This window comes from Pagrus pagrus, assembly GCF_965226575.1.
Source record: "Pagrus pagrus genome assembly, chromosome: 12".
Lineage (NCBI taxonomy): Eukaryota > Metazoa > Chordata > Actinopteri > Spariformes > Sparidae > Pagrus > Pagrus pagrus.
This window is the reverse complement of record NC_140196.1, coordinates 8868703-8888514: the sequence shown is the minus strand read 5'-3', so window position 1 is coordinate 8888514 and position 19812 is coordinate 8868703. Positions and strand designations below refer to the sequence as shown.

General features: G+C 42.0%; 2 protein-coding genes across 2 annotated transcripts in view; both read left to right on the top strand.

Annotated features, from left to right (window-relative positions):
* Window positions 1–1795, top strand: part of eif2b3 (eukaryotic translation initiation factor 2B, subunit 3 gamma) — a 32136-nt gene extending 30341 nt beyond the window's left edge. The window contains exon 12 of the mRNA XM_084369282.1: window positions 1581–1795. Within this exon, the coding sequence (XP_084225408.1) occupies window positions 1581–1633 (53 nt within the window). The 3' untranslated portion in view covers window positions 1634–1795. The remainder of the gene's footprint in view (window positions 1–1580) is intronic.
* Window positions 1796–15248: 13453 nt separating this feature from the next.
* The window catches only part of ptch2 (patched 2), a 27302-nt gene continuing 22738 nt past the window's right edge, over window positions 15249–19812 (top strand). The window contains exons 1-2 of the mRNA XM_084369433.1: window positions 15249–15780; window positions 17071–17263. Coding sequence (XP_084225559.1) covers window positions 15634–15780; window positions 17071–17263 — 340 coding nt within the window. The 5' untranslated portion in view covers window positions 15249–15633. The remainder of the gene's footprint in view (window positions 15781–17070; window positions 17264–19812) is intronic.

Sequence of the window (19812 nt, the reverse complement as noted above, 5' to 3'; positions counted from 1 at the left end):
ACCCGTCACTCCCTCTCCTTCCCTCTCCTGCTGTCCCATGCTCCATTTGTCCTCCCCTCCACACAGCGGAGGATAAACTCGTTCCGAGCAACAGATTCCTTCACACTAAAACCTGTCTGTGTGGATGGAACATAACTCTCTGCCACCGTTTGCTTTGGACCAGCACCGATGCTCGGAGATGGAGCGGTGGAGGGAGGAGCAGCGGCAGCTCTCCTCATGCTGAACTAGCTCTGGGTTGAGAGAGATAGCAGGAAAATGCTGGCAGACTCAGTTTTAAAGCATCATCTATTTCTTTTCGTGAGGTTCAGGTAGCGGTCAGGGTGACCTAAGTCTTACCACACCGACGTTTCTGGGACCGATTTCAAATAAAATTGAAGCACCATACAGTGGGTATGCATGTTGTAGCCCATTAATTACAAATTACATGTACATTTATTTCCCACCTGCCAGGCAGCCAGTCTTTTCCTTTCATTTAAGCCTGGTATTAAAATCAATGTGCTGGATTACTACTGGGTATCTCATTTGAGTAAATACTTCAGTGTCGGCTGCCAAACAGTACTCGTTTAGTACCAGAAACTACAAAAAGATCATTCTCCAACATCCACGTTTGATTATTGTTTATCTTGTAGGCTTTATTTTGTTATAAATCAATCAGCTAACACGGTGCTGTTTGACACCCAACTCAGAGTCCTTTTAGACGAGCCTTGCCAGTCGGCGGCCATCTTTGCAATGCCCCTGTGCATTTATTTCAGGCTAACAAGGCCAGGCCACTCGAAATAATGCAAGTTTAATGTCTAATGTTTGAATAACCTCACCTTTCTTGGCAATTCTTTGCAGTTGTGTGATATTGTCCGCTTGCAACCTTCGCCTTCACTGCCCTTACAGGCTCATTGCTACTCCTCTTTGCACATTTCCTCCACCAACGATGCAGAATAGCCTGAAACCACAGTCATTAATGGGGACCGGCCAATAAAAACATAGCTCCTTAGCTCTGCTAGTAATCAAAATCATCACTCAGTACTTTTATGGGATAAAACGTCCAAAACAAGTGCATACATATTGTATAACTGTAACTAATAGTTGAGGTGAAGTCTGTTTTCAGATGTTAGTCGGCGTCCCATGAATAGCTGCTTTTTATGATTTGCCGTAACATAAAAGTCAAGATATGTGTTCAGTGAAAAATGCTGTTTATTGATTATATCACCGTATATACTGTTTATTCTATCCATCAGCAGAATGTCTAAGAAACACTGAACTTCAGTATTTGCCCTGCCTAATCTTTTTTAACCGACAATAGCATCTACATATGGTTGAAATGTGTAGTAGACAGAAATGATTAAACCTCCTGTTGGCTGAAGGTGAAGACAGCTACAAAACGATCCTGCTTCACCGCTACACTTTCTGTTAGTTTATCCGGTGTGTTTTGGTGGAGGTTTATGAACCTTAAGGGTCTGACGGATTTCTTCCAAAAATTAGATTTCAGTTCAAAACCACCCGAGGTTTCACTCAACAGCAACACCTGCCTTTAATATAGTGTTTCCTTTCCTGTGCAAACGTATAAATTTCTCTCTCTTCCGCAGCCGAGAGGACTAACGAGGTCATCGTTGGAACGGACCAGCTGATGGAGATCTAGCTCCCTCAGGGAAGGAGTGGCATCACCTCATTAACCAATCAGAGAGCAGCGAAACTTGAAGGACACCTAATAGACCGCCTGGATGCTGCTTCTAGACTTTCCTCGTGAGCTTTTTTGTACATTGTGTCCAAATAAAGACGATTGCTTCAACCCATTAATCAATATGTTTGTGCGTGTTGTGTTTTTTCTTCATCTTGCAGTAGTTTTAATGACAGGCCTTCATCTCTTTGTCTGTCAGTTCTCGGTGGATCTTTGTAATTGTTTTACCACACTACTTATTATCAGATCGTTACTGTCTCCTAATAGCAGGTCTCAATTACTCAATTTCCCCTGTTTTGAGAGGGTGGAGCACAGGCTCGTACACGCTCAATGTGCATGGGGGTGTTTACACGTGCACACTGTGCAGCTGGGAAGACCAGAGATGGAGAAAAAAAGCAGTGGGAGGGGTGACCACAATGGCGTGGGGGTTAAGTTTATTTGTACACAAAAATGGTGTATGTGTAGGCCCCGGACCACCCAGCTTGATCCTGTATCAGTTAACACCGACACCCCGCCCTCACACACACACTCACACGAACGCAGCAGAGGAGGAAACTGACTCGCGGCTGACACTTTTCTCTCTTTCTTTTTTTTTTCTCCTCTTCTTTCCCTCTCTGCTCCCTTTACCGTCACAAGATTTATTGCATTCCTCCGGCAGAGCATTTCTTAAATTACAGGTTTGAAGTTCCTTAGTCACGAAGGAAGAGGATGAGGACAGGGATGTCTGTGGAGGTGCTTCGTGTGTATGTGTGTGTGATTTACCGTCCTCTGTTTCCTATTGTGTCTGTGGCCTTGCAGGAGTCTTATAGACTGTCTCGTGTGGCCTGATTATGTGATGTCGCTGTGTGTGTGTGAGAAAGAGATTATGATGTCATGTCGTCCTCCATCTCCGCTGTCCTTTTCAATGGGATTGTTAGTCAGTTAGATGATAACTAATGTAGCTTTCATCTACACCAGACACCATTTATGTTTATGTACTGTATACTGCATTCAATTTGTACTAATGCCGGATATACACCAAGTCATGTACTCAAAAGCAGAAATGTGTAACTTCCCAAACTTTTCGGAAACAACCTTTTATGTGGAATTTTCTTATTTACAAACATGTTTAGAAAGTTAAGGATGCAATCCAGTTTTTCTTCTTTTGTGGGCCATTTTCATGATTTGTCACATCATGATCAGTTTACTTGTGTGGTACTCAGTGTGTGAAACAGTTGCGTAATGTCCTCTGTGGCTCCAGAGCAGCTTTCTGATGTCTGAGATTATAACTCAAGTCTGATGTCATTGGGGTTGTATTGGGTAGCTGCGTTACTGGCAGAATTTTTCAATCTGGTCTCATAGAAAGAATATTTATATACAACGAATTTGCAACAGCAGATATGTTTTGGAGGAAATATAATACCACCTGGATACTTTTTCTATGAAGATTATCAGAAAACTGTTGTTAATGCATAAATGTATAGTTAATTAAACGTAAGTTGAAATTTAGGTCACTGTTCACAAACAATGATACTTACAATACTCTTACAAGTAAAGGTCATGCATTTAAATGTTCAAAATAATGTATATTATGTCACATGGGATTGTAATATTGGATTATAAGTACTGATGCATTAATGTGTTCATCACACAAATGTTGACGCTAACAAACGTTTTAGCTTAATCTATAATATTACATCATAATTTGTTTATTGATTTTATTTTGTACTAAACTAAATCTGTTATGTAACTAGCAACAACTGTTGTCAAATAAATATAGTGGACTAAAAAGAACAATATTTGCCTCTGAACTGTGCTGGAGTCAAACAAGAGAGTAGCAGAAAATGGAAATATTCAAGTGAAGTACAAGTACTTTAAAACGATTTAAGTATAGTAGTGAGTAAATGTACGTGGTGACTTTGACATTGAAAGTCAGAATATCTCAGGTTTCAATATCACCAATTTCACCTGTCTAAGCAGGTTTTGAATATATTATTTACAAAGGGAAAAAGAGCATAATGAAGTCAACTAAAGCCCGACAGAATCCTCCTAAAGTGTTGTCGATGTACTCCGTTTTCCCACAATGCAAAGCACAAAGAAAAAGCTGCTTACAGCTGGAAAAATTTAGATTGTGTGGTGGTGGGACAGTTCACCACACTCAAAGATCTTGAAAAACAAAAGGAAAAATCAGAAGGAAGATATTTTTTTCTCTTTATAAAGTTTAATTGGCAGTGACCTACATTTATTAACATTGTTATTTATATAACGGTTTCAACATACAGTGTTGATTAGCACGTGGTATGCATTGAGATATAGCTGATAGTCTCTAAGTCCAGCTGTGTAAGCAAAGTATAAAAAGCCATCAACCTGATAAGTTTGGAGTCGACGCGTATCGTATCAGAAATCATAACAGGTTTCGGCTTTAAACTGTGCGATTGAATGCAAAACACGGAGTGGCACTTTGATTTAACTGGTTTCCTTTACAAGAATACATTTCATAAATGTGGGTCCTGGGCTGAAAAGATGAACTGCTACAGAAACAAAGTATTCTTTTTAAGGCCATTTGGGCCCCACCACAGGACTGTCTTCCCAGTGTGTTTACTGTAGTTGTGGCTTCAGCTCACAGACTGAAATACTTCATAGTTCAGTACTTTTCCATGCCCTTTGTCTCTTACCTGTGTTCATCCTCCTGTTGCCTTCTTTAGTTTTACAAATTGTACTCTGAAATGTGCTTAAAATCAAGATCGTTTAAGACCTCCTGTAGTTGTTTTTCTACTCTTTCACTTACCTGCGTTTTCCTGTACGTGTGCTACTTTTCCAAGATGTTTTTTCATAGTTACTCCACTCGAAATTACAAATTTTAATCACAAAAAGCCAATCTTTTTTTGTTTAATTTTGCAACTTGCTGTTGCCATTTTCCTCAGACACTAAGAGTGTCAGGATGGGCAGGCGAAAGACGACATTTGTCGCCTGAGTTTTGAGCCAAAACTCGTGAAAACCACAGTTAAGTCTGGTGCTCTCTGTCCTGGCTGTGTTAACCTTTTTAGCGGTCTCACACTCTGACCTCTCTCTTCAACCACATGATGAGATCTGGCAGCCGGGTGTGTTTGGGTAGAGGTTTGTGTATTTATACAACGACCCCAGAGTCCCCTCAATACAACGCCACCATGGCTGAGCCCGTCTTCCTGCGCACACGTGTTTGCTGCGCACACATGTGCAGACTTACCTGTGTGTGACCATTGTTAATCCTCTGTCGCACAAACTAACCGACGCTGCCTCGCACCCCCTTTTGAGTGAGCGCATGCATGCGCTCGTGTGCACACATGCGTACACAAATGTGCGTGTTTGCTTTGCAGATCTGGAGATCAGATGTCAGGCCACGGATCATATATCAGGCTGTCTGTCCTGTGGCTCTGCGTGGAATTTTTTGACATCTCCTCAGAAGATTTTCATCTAATTATGCATCCCAAACAAATCCATCGAACACCAGAGAGACGAGAAGTCATCTGTTAAATAAAACATTTTTCTGCACAGATTATCATCAGTTAACCGTTTTACTGGCGGCACATTTGCTCGCATTTGTTTTAACAAGGGTGAAATCTAGCATGGGAGTAAACGAAGATGCCCCTGAACCATCTCCTGTGAGTAAAAATGGCTTCTTTTATGAATTTAGGAGCCTTAAAATCTGTTTCTCTTGTGTTTAGTCTTGTCTGTGGTGCGTGTTCCTGTGAGATGTGTCGTTTTTTCCTGTCCGTGTGCAGACTGGATGATTAAGAGATCACTTTTTTTGCACATTAATGTCATTAGAAGTCGACAGAAGTCTTGAGATTAAAAAGGCTTGTTCACATCAAAGTTTTTTCAGAGTCCGGGAAGGGACCCAAAGCGGGCTGGGAAAAATTCAAATGGTTGTCAGCATTCTAAGCTTTTAGTCAAGATAAATGCATTATATGACCCTTTTGGACATGTTATCTTGACTTTTGTGTCTCACATGTATCTCCAACAAACAGTTTACTAAATCAAATACAGCTGGTTAAAGGATCTGTTTTCCCAAATCACAAAAAAACATATTATCCCACTTACAACAAGTGGCGTCTGGCCATGAAGAATTTTGTTTTATGGGCCACAGGATTTGGGGCTTTTTTTATATTCACCTCTACCACTTGAAGATAATGGAGACAAATTGAATTTTGTGCGTGATGGACAAAGTATTGCAAAAATTAAATAAAAGAATACGCATTTTTCATAAAACGGTGTGCCAGTTGCTCTAAATAACCCAAAGATCCAACTGTGTGACTGGCGGTAGCTTTTCTTGGAGCTACTTTCCTGTGAGGAAGAAGTTGCAAATACAAACTGTCCAAAGTAAAGTCTGTGGGTTATCTAGAGAGAGCGAGATAAAGTTTGAGAGTGTTTGACCTTCCTCCAGTTTGATTTATGAAGTGAGACATGGGCTCGGAAACAACCAAACAATGAAGTTTAGGAACAGAAAATGTGCAACCAAATAGTTTGGCTGGTGTTTCTTTTCCTTGTTCCAGTCGAATACAACAAACATTAACTCTTTTAGTGGCGGCACAGCGGTGGGTCAGTCATAACAAGCTACTAAACCGAGAGAGGTTAGTTTAAGGTTTTAATGGAGGCCTCAAAGGTTCAAAACATACCAAATATGTCTGTATGAGCTGTTTGTAAAATGATGCACAAGACCAAAGCTTTGAGTTTGAAAACATCTCACAGCTTCAACAGATAGTTGGAGCAATCGTATACAGAATATACAGTATGTATGCTGGACTGCCAGTCTGTGGGCAATTTAATCTGAACTCGAGTTTGAGGAGTATCAGAATACATACAGATACATTCAGTAACAAAACACAAGTCTGTATTCTACACACTCGTCATTAAAGTTAAATTTGTCATTTTATGGATATTTTTTTCTCTCGTCTTTATTTGACATGTTTGGTACTGTGGTAATCCAAAAGTAATGGAAAGTAATCAAGTTACTTTAACACTGTAACACTTGAATTACGTTACTGACTACATTTTTTAACAGGTAATTAGTAACTGTACCCGATTACATTTTTAATGTAGCCCTCCCAACCCTGATGTAACTAAGTATATATATATTATTTGTATGGGTGACTTTCACTTTTTTTTTTTTTTATTATATATATATATATATATATATTTTTTTTTTTTTCATTTCAACCTTTATTTAAAATTTTCTGAGAAATCATTGATGATGACCCTCGTTTACAATGATGCTGAGATTACACCACGGAAATACAAATAGACAAATCAGCAACCCATATCAGCTAAAATACTGTAGTTATACAGACAGGTCTACTCAATCAATAAAAGCAGTTACAAATTTAACTACTTTTACTCAGTTTGACTTTTGGCTACTTTTTACAATGTTTTTAACAATCTTACAGCTAAGCACCAAAACTAGAAAATGTGTTTTTTAAGGGCTGAAACATGAACATGTTGAGCGCCCTCACACATGCTCGTGTCTGAGACATCCTCTCTGAATACGTGATGTCTCACTTTTGCTCCTGCTTGAACCTTCAGGGGGGGAAATATTAAATAACCAGCCTTTTAGTCCCGGACAGATGGGTTGAGATGGATGGTGGAGACAAATGTGCGATACATGGACATACACAGATGCACAGAGAGGTGGGGTGGAGTCTGAGCTCTTGGTTTGGGGTGGAGGGGTAGGGGGTGGGGGGGTTGGCTGAGTAGCTGGGTGGCTTCATGGCTTGAGGGCTGATCGTGGGTGAGCAGAAGAGAGAGAGCATGAGAGAGAGAGCAGGCAGGCCACCCAAGTGGCAGTCAGTCAGAAACCTGTGTGTGTTTGCTGCTGACCCCTACACATTAGCACAACACTTCCTCAATTTGTCTTCTGTGTTCTCCGGCCACAAATGAATTTCCTCCCTCCCTCTTTTTTTTTTCCACACACACACTACCTTTCAAGATGCCACCCCCCCCTCCTCCTCCCAAACACACACACACACACACACACCAAACACCACCCCATCTCTAACTTAAACATATGAATACATACACACAAACACTCTTTTTTTTACAAGCTTTAGAGATACAACCGTTGCTTACGTTGCTCAGCCAACAAAGAGTGTGTGTGGGATAACAACCGCAGTGACATGCCTTACACACACACACACACACACACACACACTGAGCCAGATATCCCTGTCTGTCACTGTGGAGGCCCCCAGCTAATTAACTAAACATTGACTGGGTGGCTGATTGGGATCACGTCTTTAAATTGCTTTCACTATAAAATCACAGGAAGAAGCGAGCGAGTGACCTGCTTTACACCCGCAGGTGACCTCTTCTCTCTAATCTTATTAGGCCGAGTGTTTATAACACCGACAGCTGTAACTGCAAACACATTGGCTATTCCAGATCATTAAAATAAACTTTTTTCTGGTACAATTATGTTTACTTTTTCTTGAACTGCAATCACACACCCTTAAAATCACTTTATCCTGTTCAATTTTCCACCACATTTAAAGACAGTTTTGAAACTTTTGTTTTTTATTTCTGTCTACTAAAATATGAGCTGCTAATATGATATGTGAAAAGGGGAGGTAACATAAGGTAAAGCTTCAGCCGACATATTTTTGGTTAATATATTTTTGTCTGTCATTTTCCTTTAATTTGTCCGTGTGCATTATGGAAAACAGCTAATGCCGTCCGAACCTGCACTGAACTGAACTAATGAGCTTAAATAGCTTTTGATTGTAAGAGGTTTAGTATCGTGAATGCCAAAGACATTAAAGGTGCACTATGTAGTTTTGGGGAAGAACTTTAAATCAAAGAGAAAGACCTTCATAGATTTTTTTATGCTGAAACAAACTAAATAAACAAACTCTCCTCGTTGACCGAATAAGCTGAATAAACAAACGGACCTTAAAGGACAACACAATTTCATACTGATTTACTTTGTTTATTTTTGGCGGACCCCACCACCTTTCTAGGACCTTATTTTCCTCTGAGAACAGCTTGTTTATTCAATTATGGGAAAATAAATATTTCTACGTCTATATTATTGCATCATTAATATTGTTAATATTAGAATTCTGCTACATAAAACTACAAAGTGCCCCTTTAAAAATGGTTGAAGAAAATTCCTGCATGAGTAAAAAAAAAAATATGCTTATTTTCCTACTTTCCAACTACAGTTCTTCAAAAAAAAATTATGATTTCTGTCACTGAAAAATATAGATAATGAGAATTATGGGTGACACTTCATAATTACCATCATTAATAAATGGTAAAGGTGTTAAGGTTTATAAACAGACACTCAAATAATGTTTATAGATGGACTACACGGTATTTATTAAGCATCTACAAAGTATTAGAAATATTGCTTAATAAATGGTTTATAAAGCATTTAACTGTTTGTTAACAGTAAAATAACTATAAAGTAAAGTTTAATCAACTATACATTTACCATTTATTAATGATGGTTGTTATGAGCTGCTTGTATTAAGTAAAAAATGTCCCAAAAACTCTTTGAAATATTACTTTCTTGGAAGATATTTTGACTATAGATTAGACAAATATCGTTGAGGACAGCTGTATGTTTTGTTTGCACTGGAGCTTCATCGTTTGTAACAGATCACAATAGTGCCGGAGCTTATACCACTGCAGCTATGTTTGCTCACATATACTCTCTCTCACACACACACACACAACGCTGCGAGGTTTTCTTTTAAAGCTACAGGTCTGAGTTTGCATTACCACCTGCTAGCAGCGTCTGACAATACCTCTGTTACAACCACACAAACAAAGACTTAAAGAAAAGTGTGTTTCTCTGTCTCTCTCTGTGTTTTGTGTGTTTTTCCCCCAGAAAGGCAACCATTCATTACGATGACAAAGGGCTAAAGAAATGCATTATCATAATTAATCTTGTGCGAGACTGTGGGTGGCAGCTTCGACTCGGAGACTGACAGAGGTGCTCAATGCACAAAGTGTCTCTTCTGCTACCAGGCAACTTTTTTTTTTTTTTTTTTTTGCCTTTTCACTGATGTCTGAGAAACATAATGTAATTATAGACTTGTAAAGTTGAAAAACATCTTATGGGTTTTCCCAACTCTATGTAAGATGACTCTGTGAACTTTAAATCAGACATCCAGGATGAAAATGTTTTATGGCAGAAAAAAGTGCAAAAGGTTTTTGGTTCATTTGGCGCATATTTTCTCCCATTTTCAAACAGCTTTATCTCTCTAGTCAGCCGGATCACAGCCAAATGTTCTGCTCGGTTATCATGAAAATGATTTGTTCATTTGGATAAGACTTTACCCAAAATGTGTTTGTGATTTGTTCCCTTTTTGTGTGTGTTTTTACAGGGGATTTTTTTTTTGTTACATCTCAGTCTTTTTTAAGAGCTTAGTCTATGTGATGTTTGATGCTTTAAAGTGGTTTGCATAATGGATTTATAGTAATGTGCCCTCACACATAGATAAGTATACCCAGGGTGTAATGAGAGGGTGAATAAATGATCATTCTACCACCTCAATCGCCTTCAGATTGCACAGTGATTGTATAGTTTGAATATGGTCTTTATCTTAATTCCAGACCTGCATCAAAAATCATCTATCTACAACTTTTTTCCAGATTTTTGGGAAGGGTAGGAGATGGGATGAAGCTTTTTTCCTGGATGTAATAGCGTTGAAACTTTGTGCTCTATACATATCATCCCTCCTGTCTTGTTGATCGAGGCACAGCTTCAATTAGATGCTATAATACATGTAAACAATCATGAGCAAGTGAAGAAATCTTCCTTAAAATATACTCGACTATGTGATCTTGGTCCCGCTACAAACTGGACATATGAGGAGAACACGCTGGTATAACATTACGCAGTTCACTGAGACACAAAGAAGGCTTTAAAAGCAAACCCCTTGTGATATAACGTTCTTCTTTAATAGTAAAAGTTTGATTTTTCCTTTTATATGTGGGAACTTAGACATGTGCTATAGACATCCCTAGTTTCCAGTTGCTCTGTATCTAATCAGCTGAGTTTTTTCATTTGGCATCTTGTTTCATATAATTGATTCACTTTTCCTAATTTCTGTCAAACATATTTCTTGTAACTCTCGAACGAAAAGTTCATCCTTCATTGACTTAATGTTCTTAACAGTATCAGGCTGTTACTCTTACTCTCCCGGGAGGATCCGCTTCACATAAAATTCCTCTTATTGCCTCCTACAAGCTAAACTTTTGTTCCTCGTGTAACCTCCTTAATGTTCCCCAGATACACAGCACTGTTGATTGGAATAACAGATCTCATAATGACTGTTGTTCCAGTAAAAAACATGAAAATAAAAGGGTAGCACTTTATATCAGGGTACTGTTAACCATTGTTAACCATGTTAGAAGCACATTGACTCTATTAATCATTATAAAGCACCTATTATTCTTATTCTGCATGACCACAGTCTACAAGTTGAGATTTATGAGTTTTCGCTCTATAGCCTCATGAGTACTGCTTCTTGATGAGTAAGGAAGTTGCTGTACATGAATATAGGAGCTCAGATGCCAGGATAAAATTACTGTTTCCTGCAAATCTCGGATACGTTCACATTTGTATGTGTCAAGGGCTACGTACCATATCGACATCTCCACAAAACATGTCATATTCACTTTTATGACCTGTCATATCGGGAGGTGGAGGGGATGGTGGTATAGTTACAGGCAAGAAGGTTTCCGAGACAGTGGCCGCAGTTTGAGACTTTCAACATTTGTAAGCATGACATTGTTAAGGAGACCTCGAGACAATTTCCAGCTGTGTTTGTGGTGACAAAGCTGGTTTGATGAGACCTTGGGACCTCGTATTTTAAGCCAAAACATGAGTCTTTTCCGAACCCTAACCAATTGTTTTTTTGTGCCTCGACCTAACCTGACCATGAGCACTGGTTTTCACATCATTCATGTGAAAATTGAACCCAAAGAAATATAAAGTTGCAACATATTGGTGGTTTTCAGAAACATACACTGCCAACATTATTTATTTCTATTGTTTTGGTGATTGGGTTGGAACTACGATCTTTATATGCTTTGCTCAGGGTGGGCCTCATAGGGTGGTTGTAACACAAGAATAGGCATAATCATACATATATGCATACATCTTATGTCACAAAACACAAACCTGCAAGTGTTCATAGTAAATAATTTGACTTCAAGGTTGTTGAGTTTAACTTAAGTAAATGTAAATGTAAGTAAATGGCCCAGTAGTTTTAGAAAATAGTCATGCACAATAAGGCTTTAATAAGTTCTTCATAATGACTACTGAAGAGCCAATATTATATATAGTGTTAACAAAATAAACGTTTTACGTATACTGTATCTTTCTACTCTATACAATCATCCACTTTCACTTATTCTTTGTGAGAGCAGAAGAAGAAATGCAGTCGTGAGCACTCTCACAGCCTCTCTCCTCGATAAATAAACTTTGCGGGCCTGAACCCTGGGCGTCTCGGCTGTTGTGCGACGGCTGAGTGCCAGAGCGGTTCCGTAGCTCTGCCTATAGCGCAGACAGAACCCCGGACGGACAGCCAGCCATGCATGCATGGATGAACGGATGGATGGATGGAGTCACTGGGGAGACATGAAATGGAGGAATGGAGATAGGAGGGGGGGGGAGAGGGAGGAGGAAGAGCTGGAGTGGAGAAGCAGATGAAACAGAGGGAGAGACGAAGGTGTTGGGAAGAAAATGAGAAATTAAAGGAAGAGTAGAGGAGATAAAGCGAGGAAGGGATGGAGGGGTGTATGGATGGATGTATGGAGGGAGGGGGGGAACATGTGGGACACAGGACATGGGAGAGAGGGAGACAACGCTTGGGCGGTTTGTGTTTGGAGGCTGGGGCAGTGTGATGGCAGATATCTGCACAGCGCATGGTCATCTCAGATGGTTTATTTATCCAAGGCCTCCAGACCAGGCCTCGGACCTCCCTGAGTTTGTTAGGCTTGAAGGGGCCCCCTACCACACAACCCAATTCTTCACATTCCACATTAGCTCCCATTTCCAGCTGCCTGTTTCCTTCTACCAGTCAACCCGACCCAACCCAGTCCAGGCAAACCATACCCAGTTCCAGCAAAGCGGAAAAACAGGCCGGACAGTGCCACTGTAGAAACACGAGCGGGTTATAAGAACGTGTAGTCATCTCTGGTTTTGAACAGATGGATGATAAGTACCGGTATATGTGTTGGTGTGTCATTTGACTTCTGCAGAGGTAAATGAGAAGTTAACGACAGTGTCTGTGATCCTTCTTTTCAGGTCAAAAGAGTGGATTTATCCTGTTGTGTCAAGATATAACGAGAGATATGGGGAGACTGCTCCACACCAACACAAATGCTTGACACTTTTGCTTTATCTCCTTCCAAAACTGCATCTCTAACTGAATCCTTGTTGCTTTTTTGTAACCAATTAACCAGATTTATTCATTTAGTGTAGGAACACCGAAGGAGATGAAGATCTGAAATAAAAGGTTCGACAAGGATCATAATGATAAAAGAAAGTTACACCAATTTTGGACATCAAAGGAGCCCTTTAATTTATCTTATTAGCCTAACTTGTCCAAAAGGTTTGATTATTTTGCCATAAGTGGTGACTTGAAGTCTTGTACTCTTGAACCTGCTTTCAGTAAAAAAGCATATTTTTGAAGCAAACAAAACAATTTAGAGTTTTTATCATTTTTTATATTGTTATGATCATCTGTGTTGGAAGAAGTATTCAGATATCACACTTAAAGGAAAAGTTTGCCCAAAAATGGAACTTCAGTCATTATCTACTCACCCTCAATGTTGGTGGAAAGTCGGGTGAAGATTCGTAGTCCGCAAAACATTTCTGGAGCTTCACAGCAAAACAGCGTTGTAGCAGCGTTCTCCTAAACAAGTGAAGTGGACGGGGACTGAAAAAAAAAGCTTGTCGGAGCCCCGGATATCCCAAATTAATTTGAAAATATTCCAAAAAGGAGTCAGTAGATGATGATGACTAAATTTTCATTTTTGGGTAAACTTTTCCTCAAAATAAAAGTACCTATATATCAAAACACAAAAACCAAAGTATCAAATGAGCCATGATATACGTGTATCATTAGGTTTAAATACTGACTAATAACGTGTCATGTAAAGTGTAAATGTACTAAACAACAATATCATAAAGCATTTTATAGACAAAATACACACATACATTTGAACTATTCTTGGATTTTGATCTGCTGGTCCGACAAAACAGGTCATTCGAAGAAGTTGCATTGAGCTCTGAGAACTTATTCTGCTTTTTTGAGACATTTTATTGAACAGATCTTATAAGGACACACTTATCATCACATAGATACTTCCCCTCTTCTCCTATGATAGCAACATACCCACACATCTTTTGTCTCCGTGCCATGTAAACAGTGATAATGGCGCGCTGTGACATCCATTGAACCTGCTGTCACAAACAGATTGAGCTTATAGCACCGACACCTATATTCAAATTGCTTTACTCCAGCTTCAAATTGTTTTACAGTCGCCCAGAGGGCCTCAAATTAGCACCAGCAACCTGACAAATGTCCTGCGCTGCAGCACAGGTTGGTGTTTAGCAAAGTGATGAGGTGTTTGTTCTTCACCCCCATGCTGTCATGAGTGGGGCCAATGGGGGCACCAAGACACCCCTCAACTTCTTTCTTTCTGTCTGTCTTTCTGAACTCGTGAAATCATGCATGGCAAGACGTGGAAACTTTCCAGAAGCCTCCACGGAGAGATAAGGGTGTCTCTGAGGTGTGTGGATAGAGAAAAAAAAAAGATGCACGCGTGGAATAATTCCTACGATCTTTTTCCGGGGGTAGCTTTACAAGGATGAGAGGTCATATTTTCTGGGGTGTAAGAAGGGCCCATCAACCTACTTATAGAAGGCCACAGGAGTTGAGGTTACAGCTGTTGGTGCTAAAGTCTTCTCACAGCTGCCCGACTGCACTCACAGCACCGACTCCAGAGGTCTTTTTAGGGGTGTTCTGTAACAAATGTGAGGCTCTCAAGAAAAACCTTTTCGAACATGAGATGCCCTCAAGTGATATGGAAAGTGTTGACAGAAATGGGGGGGAGAGAAAAAAAAAGAAGAATCACATGTTTGCATTCTGTCTTTTTAAAAAAAAAACTACTTTTTCTTTTCTGTCACTGATGAAACAGAAAAAAAAAAAAAAAAAAAAAAAAAAGCAGAAAATTGCGTGCGTGCCTGCCGCTGTGATATCAATAGATGGCATGTGCGATTGCTTCTTACAAACTGGAGGGGCCAGGCCTCTGGGAATAATGTTCAGAGAGCAAGTGAGGCGGGCAAGGCAGCAAGCTGTGTGCGTGAGTGTGCGCGCATGTGCGTGTGCGCGGCTGTGCAGAGTTTATTGAAAGAGTTCCTCTCTCCCTCCTCCTCCTCCTCTCCCTCTCCTCCCTCCCTCCTCCCCTCCAGCCCAGGCAGCAGCAGCCTGGGTGGTCCCCCTCTCTCTCCACTTTGGTGAGCTGTTGCTTAGCAGCTAATAATAGGCGATGTTTGCAAAGTAATTTGCCTCTTCCTTGGCCAATGGGAGCCGGAGCACTTTTCCATCAAACCTCCCTTTTCAGGATTTGCCGAGAGGCGAACTTCTCCAAATGTTACCGCTACGGGATCGGAGTTAGACTTGACACGGACGGCTCAGACATAGGCTCCCACTACTACTACTACTACTACTACTACTACTACAACTACTACGACGTCGTTTCATGAACTATCGGGACGAATGAAGACTGAAGGATCTATAAGGATTTCGGCGCATAATGTTGGGATGGAGTTTCGAGACTTGTTTGGCTCCAGGGAAGACTAGAAAACCTTCATCCAACTTGTCGCCGGCGCTGCTGGATGCGCTCCTCTTCTATGTTGGATTATCGTCGCTTTTTCTGAACTCGCACCGATTTCTCTGTCGCTTCGCCCCGTTCACCCTCTTCGGACTATGGCCTCGGATCGCGGGGTCCCAGGGGCCGGCGTCTATGGAGATTTACCCCCGAGTTATACGCGCTCCCAGCCGCCTGCGAACCCAGACCTACTCCGGAGACCCAGCTACTGCCACGCTGCTTTCGCACTTAAACAGATCTCAAAGGTGATACACTGCTACCGAGTTTAGTGCGGATTCACTGTGAAGGCGTTCAAAGTGAATGAGAAATTAAAAGAAAAGTCGTCTTTGGGTTTTTAGCGGTTGTCTAATCGCGGGGGTGAGGGCGCATGTGGGAATGTAGGCTGAAGCAGCGGCTCCCTGACTGGGGTCCGGGGACCTCCAGAGCTCCCCTGAGGGAGCAGGAAGCGAAATCAGGAGCTTTTTCGTGACAAAAATAATGTAGTAAATGTCATAAAGTGTACAGTTAAGACAGCAGGAGCCTTGCACTTAATGTTTACATGACAGAAGTGTGATGCTTTCGTGCGATTTCATATTTGGCAGCATGTAAACGTCGCTGTTTGTTTGAATGGACACCACACCACACTCTTCATTCATTTTTTTTTTTGGTGTGTGTGTGTGTGTGTGTGTGTGTGTGTGTGTTGTTGTTGTTAAAGCCAGCGAGCGAGGAGTGTGCGTGTGAGAGTGTGTGTATGTGTGGAAGGATTTGTTCCCATATCCTCGGCCGTGTTGTGTTGTGCTGTGCGTGTGTTTTTGGCTTTGTGCAGGCAGCGGAGAGCGCACTGGCCCGGGGTCTGTTTGGAAATGTGGTGGGTCCTGTAAAGGAATTCACTGATTGAGTTTGATCTGACAAAGCATCTTTGGACCGCCCGGATGCTTGGACGTGTTTCAGCACTGCTGAGAGAAACCACAACACCAGTGCAATGTCTTGTGCAGCAGTGTGACGTCTGTGATTCTGACATTCAGGATGAGAGCCGTGTATTGCAGACAACTACTGACTCATCCTGTTAGTATTTATTAGTTTGTGTGAATGCAAAGTGATGAACAAGGCTTGTGCTTCCCAAAAAACAGTTGCAAGAAAACAGTTAACTTGTGTTTATATGATGATAACTGAGATTGATTCATCATGATATGCAGCTATAATCTGATTTTTCACTCTTACTGTAATGGATTTGTCCTGTAAGGATAACAAGTCTGTTTTTAAGCTCTTGTTTCTTAAACTACTTGAAAGTGACTTCTTCCTCTAAAAGCTTAACATCAGTAGAAACCACTGCCACAACTGTTGCAGATTAAATCATGTCAAATGTGGGAGACTTGAGGTTTAAGCAGGAATCTGACAGCACACTCGGGGTAGGACGTCCAATCTGAATCACTCGAATCCATGTGTTGTCCGGTGTCTTCACAGATAGAGACGCCAAGACATAAGCCTTACCTGTGGTGATGTAGTAATAACAATGCTGTCCTTTTTCTCGCCCTCCCTCCTGCTTCGAAATCCAGGGTAAGGCGGTAGGTCAGAAATGTCCTCTGTGGATCCGGGCGAGGTTCCAGGCCCTCCTGTTCTCTCTGGGCTGCCACATCCAGAGGCACTGTGGGAAGGTCCTCTTTATCGGACTCTTAGTGTTCGGGGCTCTGTCTGTGGGACTCCGAGTCGCAGCCATCGAAACGGACATCGAGAAGCTCTGGGTGGAAGGTGAGTCCAAGATATCTTGTCGATCTCTTTTAGAGCAGCAACACAAGCCAGACTCTGGGGCTGCAACACACACAACACACAACATCGCTCACCTCACAGGTGAGCTTTCATTCTCTGAGCTCAGCCTCATGTCCAGGGCTGGATTTGCTGACTTTGTGCTCAGAATGATCAGCTGACAGGAGTTTGTACATTTTGACTAGCATGTTTTTTCCCCTTCACATCAGTTCGCATGACAATAGTGGCTGGTGGGAAGATGCAGGGTGGCCATGGTAGTGTCAGCTCAGCACCATGGGAGGGCAACAAGGTGTTCAGTGACTGACTGCTTGTCTGGCTCAAATCCTGACAAGGGGAAACAGTCTTGTTGGGGCTGATTTTCTTTCTTATGTTTGGATGAAAGATACCTGTAAATAAAGCGTTCACTTTCCGTGTTGTAGCCGCGTTTCCTGTGTATTTCCTGCGCAATGTATTGTGCGAGCTCGGTGTTGTTCGCTCAGGTCCGTACATGTCTTAATGAGTTACAGTTTACCTGAGAAACCCAAACACATCTGGCACCACTGCATTACAATACTATCTCTCCCCCCTCTGTCAGACAAGCAATCGCTATCTTGTGCTCGTTCCCAAAAAAAGCGTGACTGCGACCCCCCTTTTGCCTCCCTGTTTTTTCCCCTCACCTCTGTGCATTTTTACATTTAGGTTATCTGTACATTTTTCAGGAGTAGAGGCAGCTTTATTTGGTTTTTCACACTGGCCAAATTCCTTTTAAACCCCCAGGCTTTCAGTGCCGGGGCTGATCCCCGCAGCAGATGGACTGTGTGAATGGTTAGCCATCTTTGAGGGCTCTGACCCCTCCCCCCCTCGGCTCCCTGTGTGGTCCCTAACTATTCTTGGATTCCATTCAACAAGAGGCAAGCAGGCAGGCAGGCAAGCAGGCACCACCTCCCTTAAACCCCCCTCGCTCCCTCCCTCGCTCCCTCCCTCCCTCCCTCCTCGCCTCCTCACAAGAAGAGAAAATATAAGTGAATGCAGCTGAAGTTTACCCACCTGTTTTGCACGCTCTAAAAGCGCTACAGCAGTTGGTGAATATAAACAGACTCTATGGGGTTTTCTAAGCCCACCGTGTCACCAGAGGACGGGGCGACATGCGGCTCCCACGGGGGCCCGAATCGCACGCCGCCGGTGTTAGGAGAAGCGTTCGGCGAGGCTGTGCGCTTCACTTGCGCAGGAATTTAAATAAGCTCCTGTATCAGGCGCAATTAAAAACAAAAAAACACACACACACACACACACACACGATCTCTGTAAATTGGTCGCTTGAGGTTGCAGAAGGCTACAAAAGCAGGCAAGAGTTTCCACTGCCTCCTTTTTTCTTTCATTCTGGTTAGTGTAAAGCTTCAGGATTACCTCTTGAGCTAATTGGCAGATCCATCTCTTAAAGGAGATGTTTAGATGTTTGTGTGCCAGTTGTTTTGCTGTGGGACTGAGAGAGTTGAGGGGGGGGAGGCCGCTGAAAAGGAATGCTGTGCCTTTAAGAGGCCGTGGCCATGTTTCTAAAGTTTCTGCCTGCCTTGTTTCCACCAATAGCCCATTGACAAAGCTGCTAGGGCCTCAATGGAGAGTAAAGTGGTTCGGTAACAAGGAGAGGTTAGTTCTCCCTCTGTCTCTCTCTCTCTGTTGCACACACACACATGCACCATTGTACATAAGCCAGAAGAGGGAGGAATGATATGCTCTCTAAAATGACATCTGATTTCATATAAAGTCCCTCAATATGTGTTCCCTAAATGACTTGTTTTTAGACTTATTAATACATAACTGCATCTCATTCCCTTCATCTTCTCCTGCAACAGCTTGTCCACATCGCAGCACAAACAGAGCGCTCGTATCCTAATTTGTTCAGAAATAAACTAGCTGTGAATCGACACCGTATGTGTTAACACTGCCAACAGGGTGTGAGCCGTGTGCGAGGGGCATATGCTTCCCATCATATATTCATGCTGGAGGCTGCCCCCGCACGTCCCACACATCCACAAACACACACGCTTGTCATCTTTTGCCACCTTTGGTGTGTGTGTGCAGCTCGCCGTGGCCGTCTGTCCGCCCGCCTGAATTTCCTGACTGCGTGCCCGTCTGTCTGCCTGCGCTTTGTGTACGTCTGTTTATATTTCTACCTGTCTGTCTGCCGGCTCTGTGAAGTCAGGCCACCAGGGCTTTTTTAATTGCTTCCTCCCTCCTACGGCACCAAAACACTGTGAAGCAGAGCACAGCCGTGGAGTCTGTCTAGAGAGAGGAGACAGTGGAAGCAGAATAGGGAGATCGGTGAAGTAGTAAGAAGTGAAAATACTTCATTTCACTTGTGTGACTTTTGCTTGCCTTTCGACATTCTTGTGCGTTTGTGAGGAGCACATGCAACAGGACTTGGCTTCGGCGCTCACACCTGTGTTGGTGAGAATAAAAGCCAGAGTATCAGGGTGTTTAGTCTGACAAGGGGATTTAGGACTGTTTTGTGGCTTACTGCTCAGTCACTGAGGGAACCTGAGACGCGCATCACC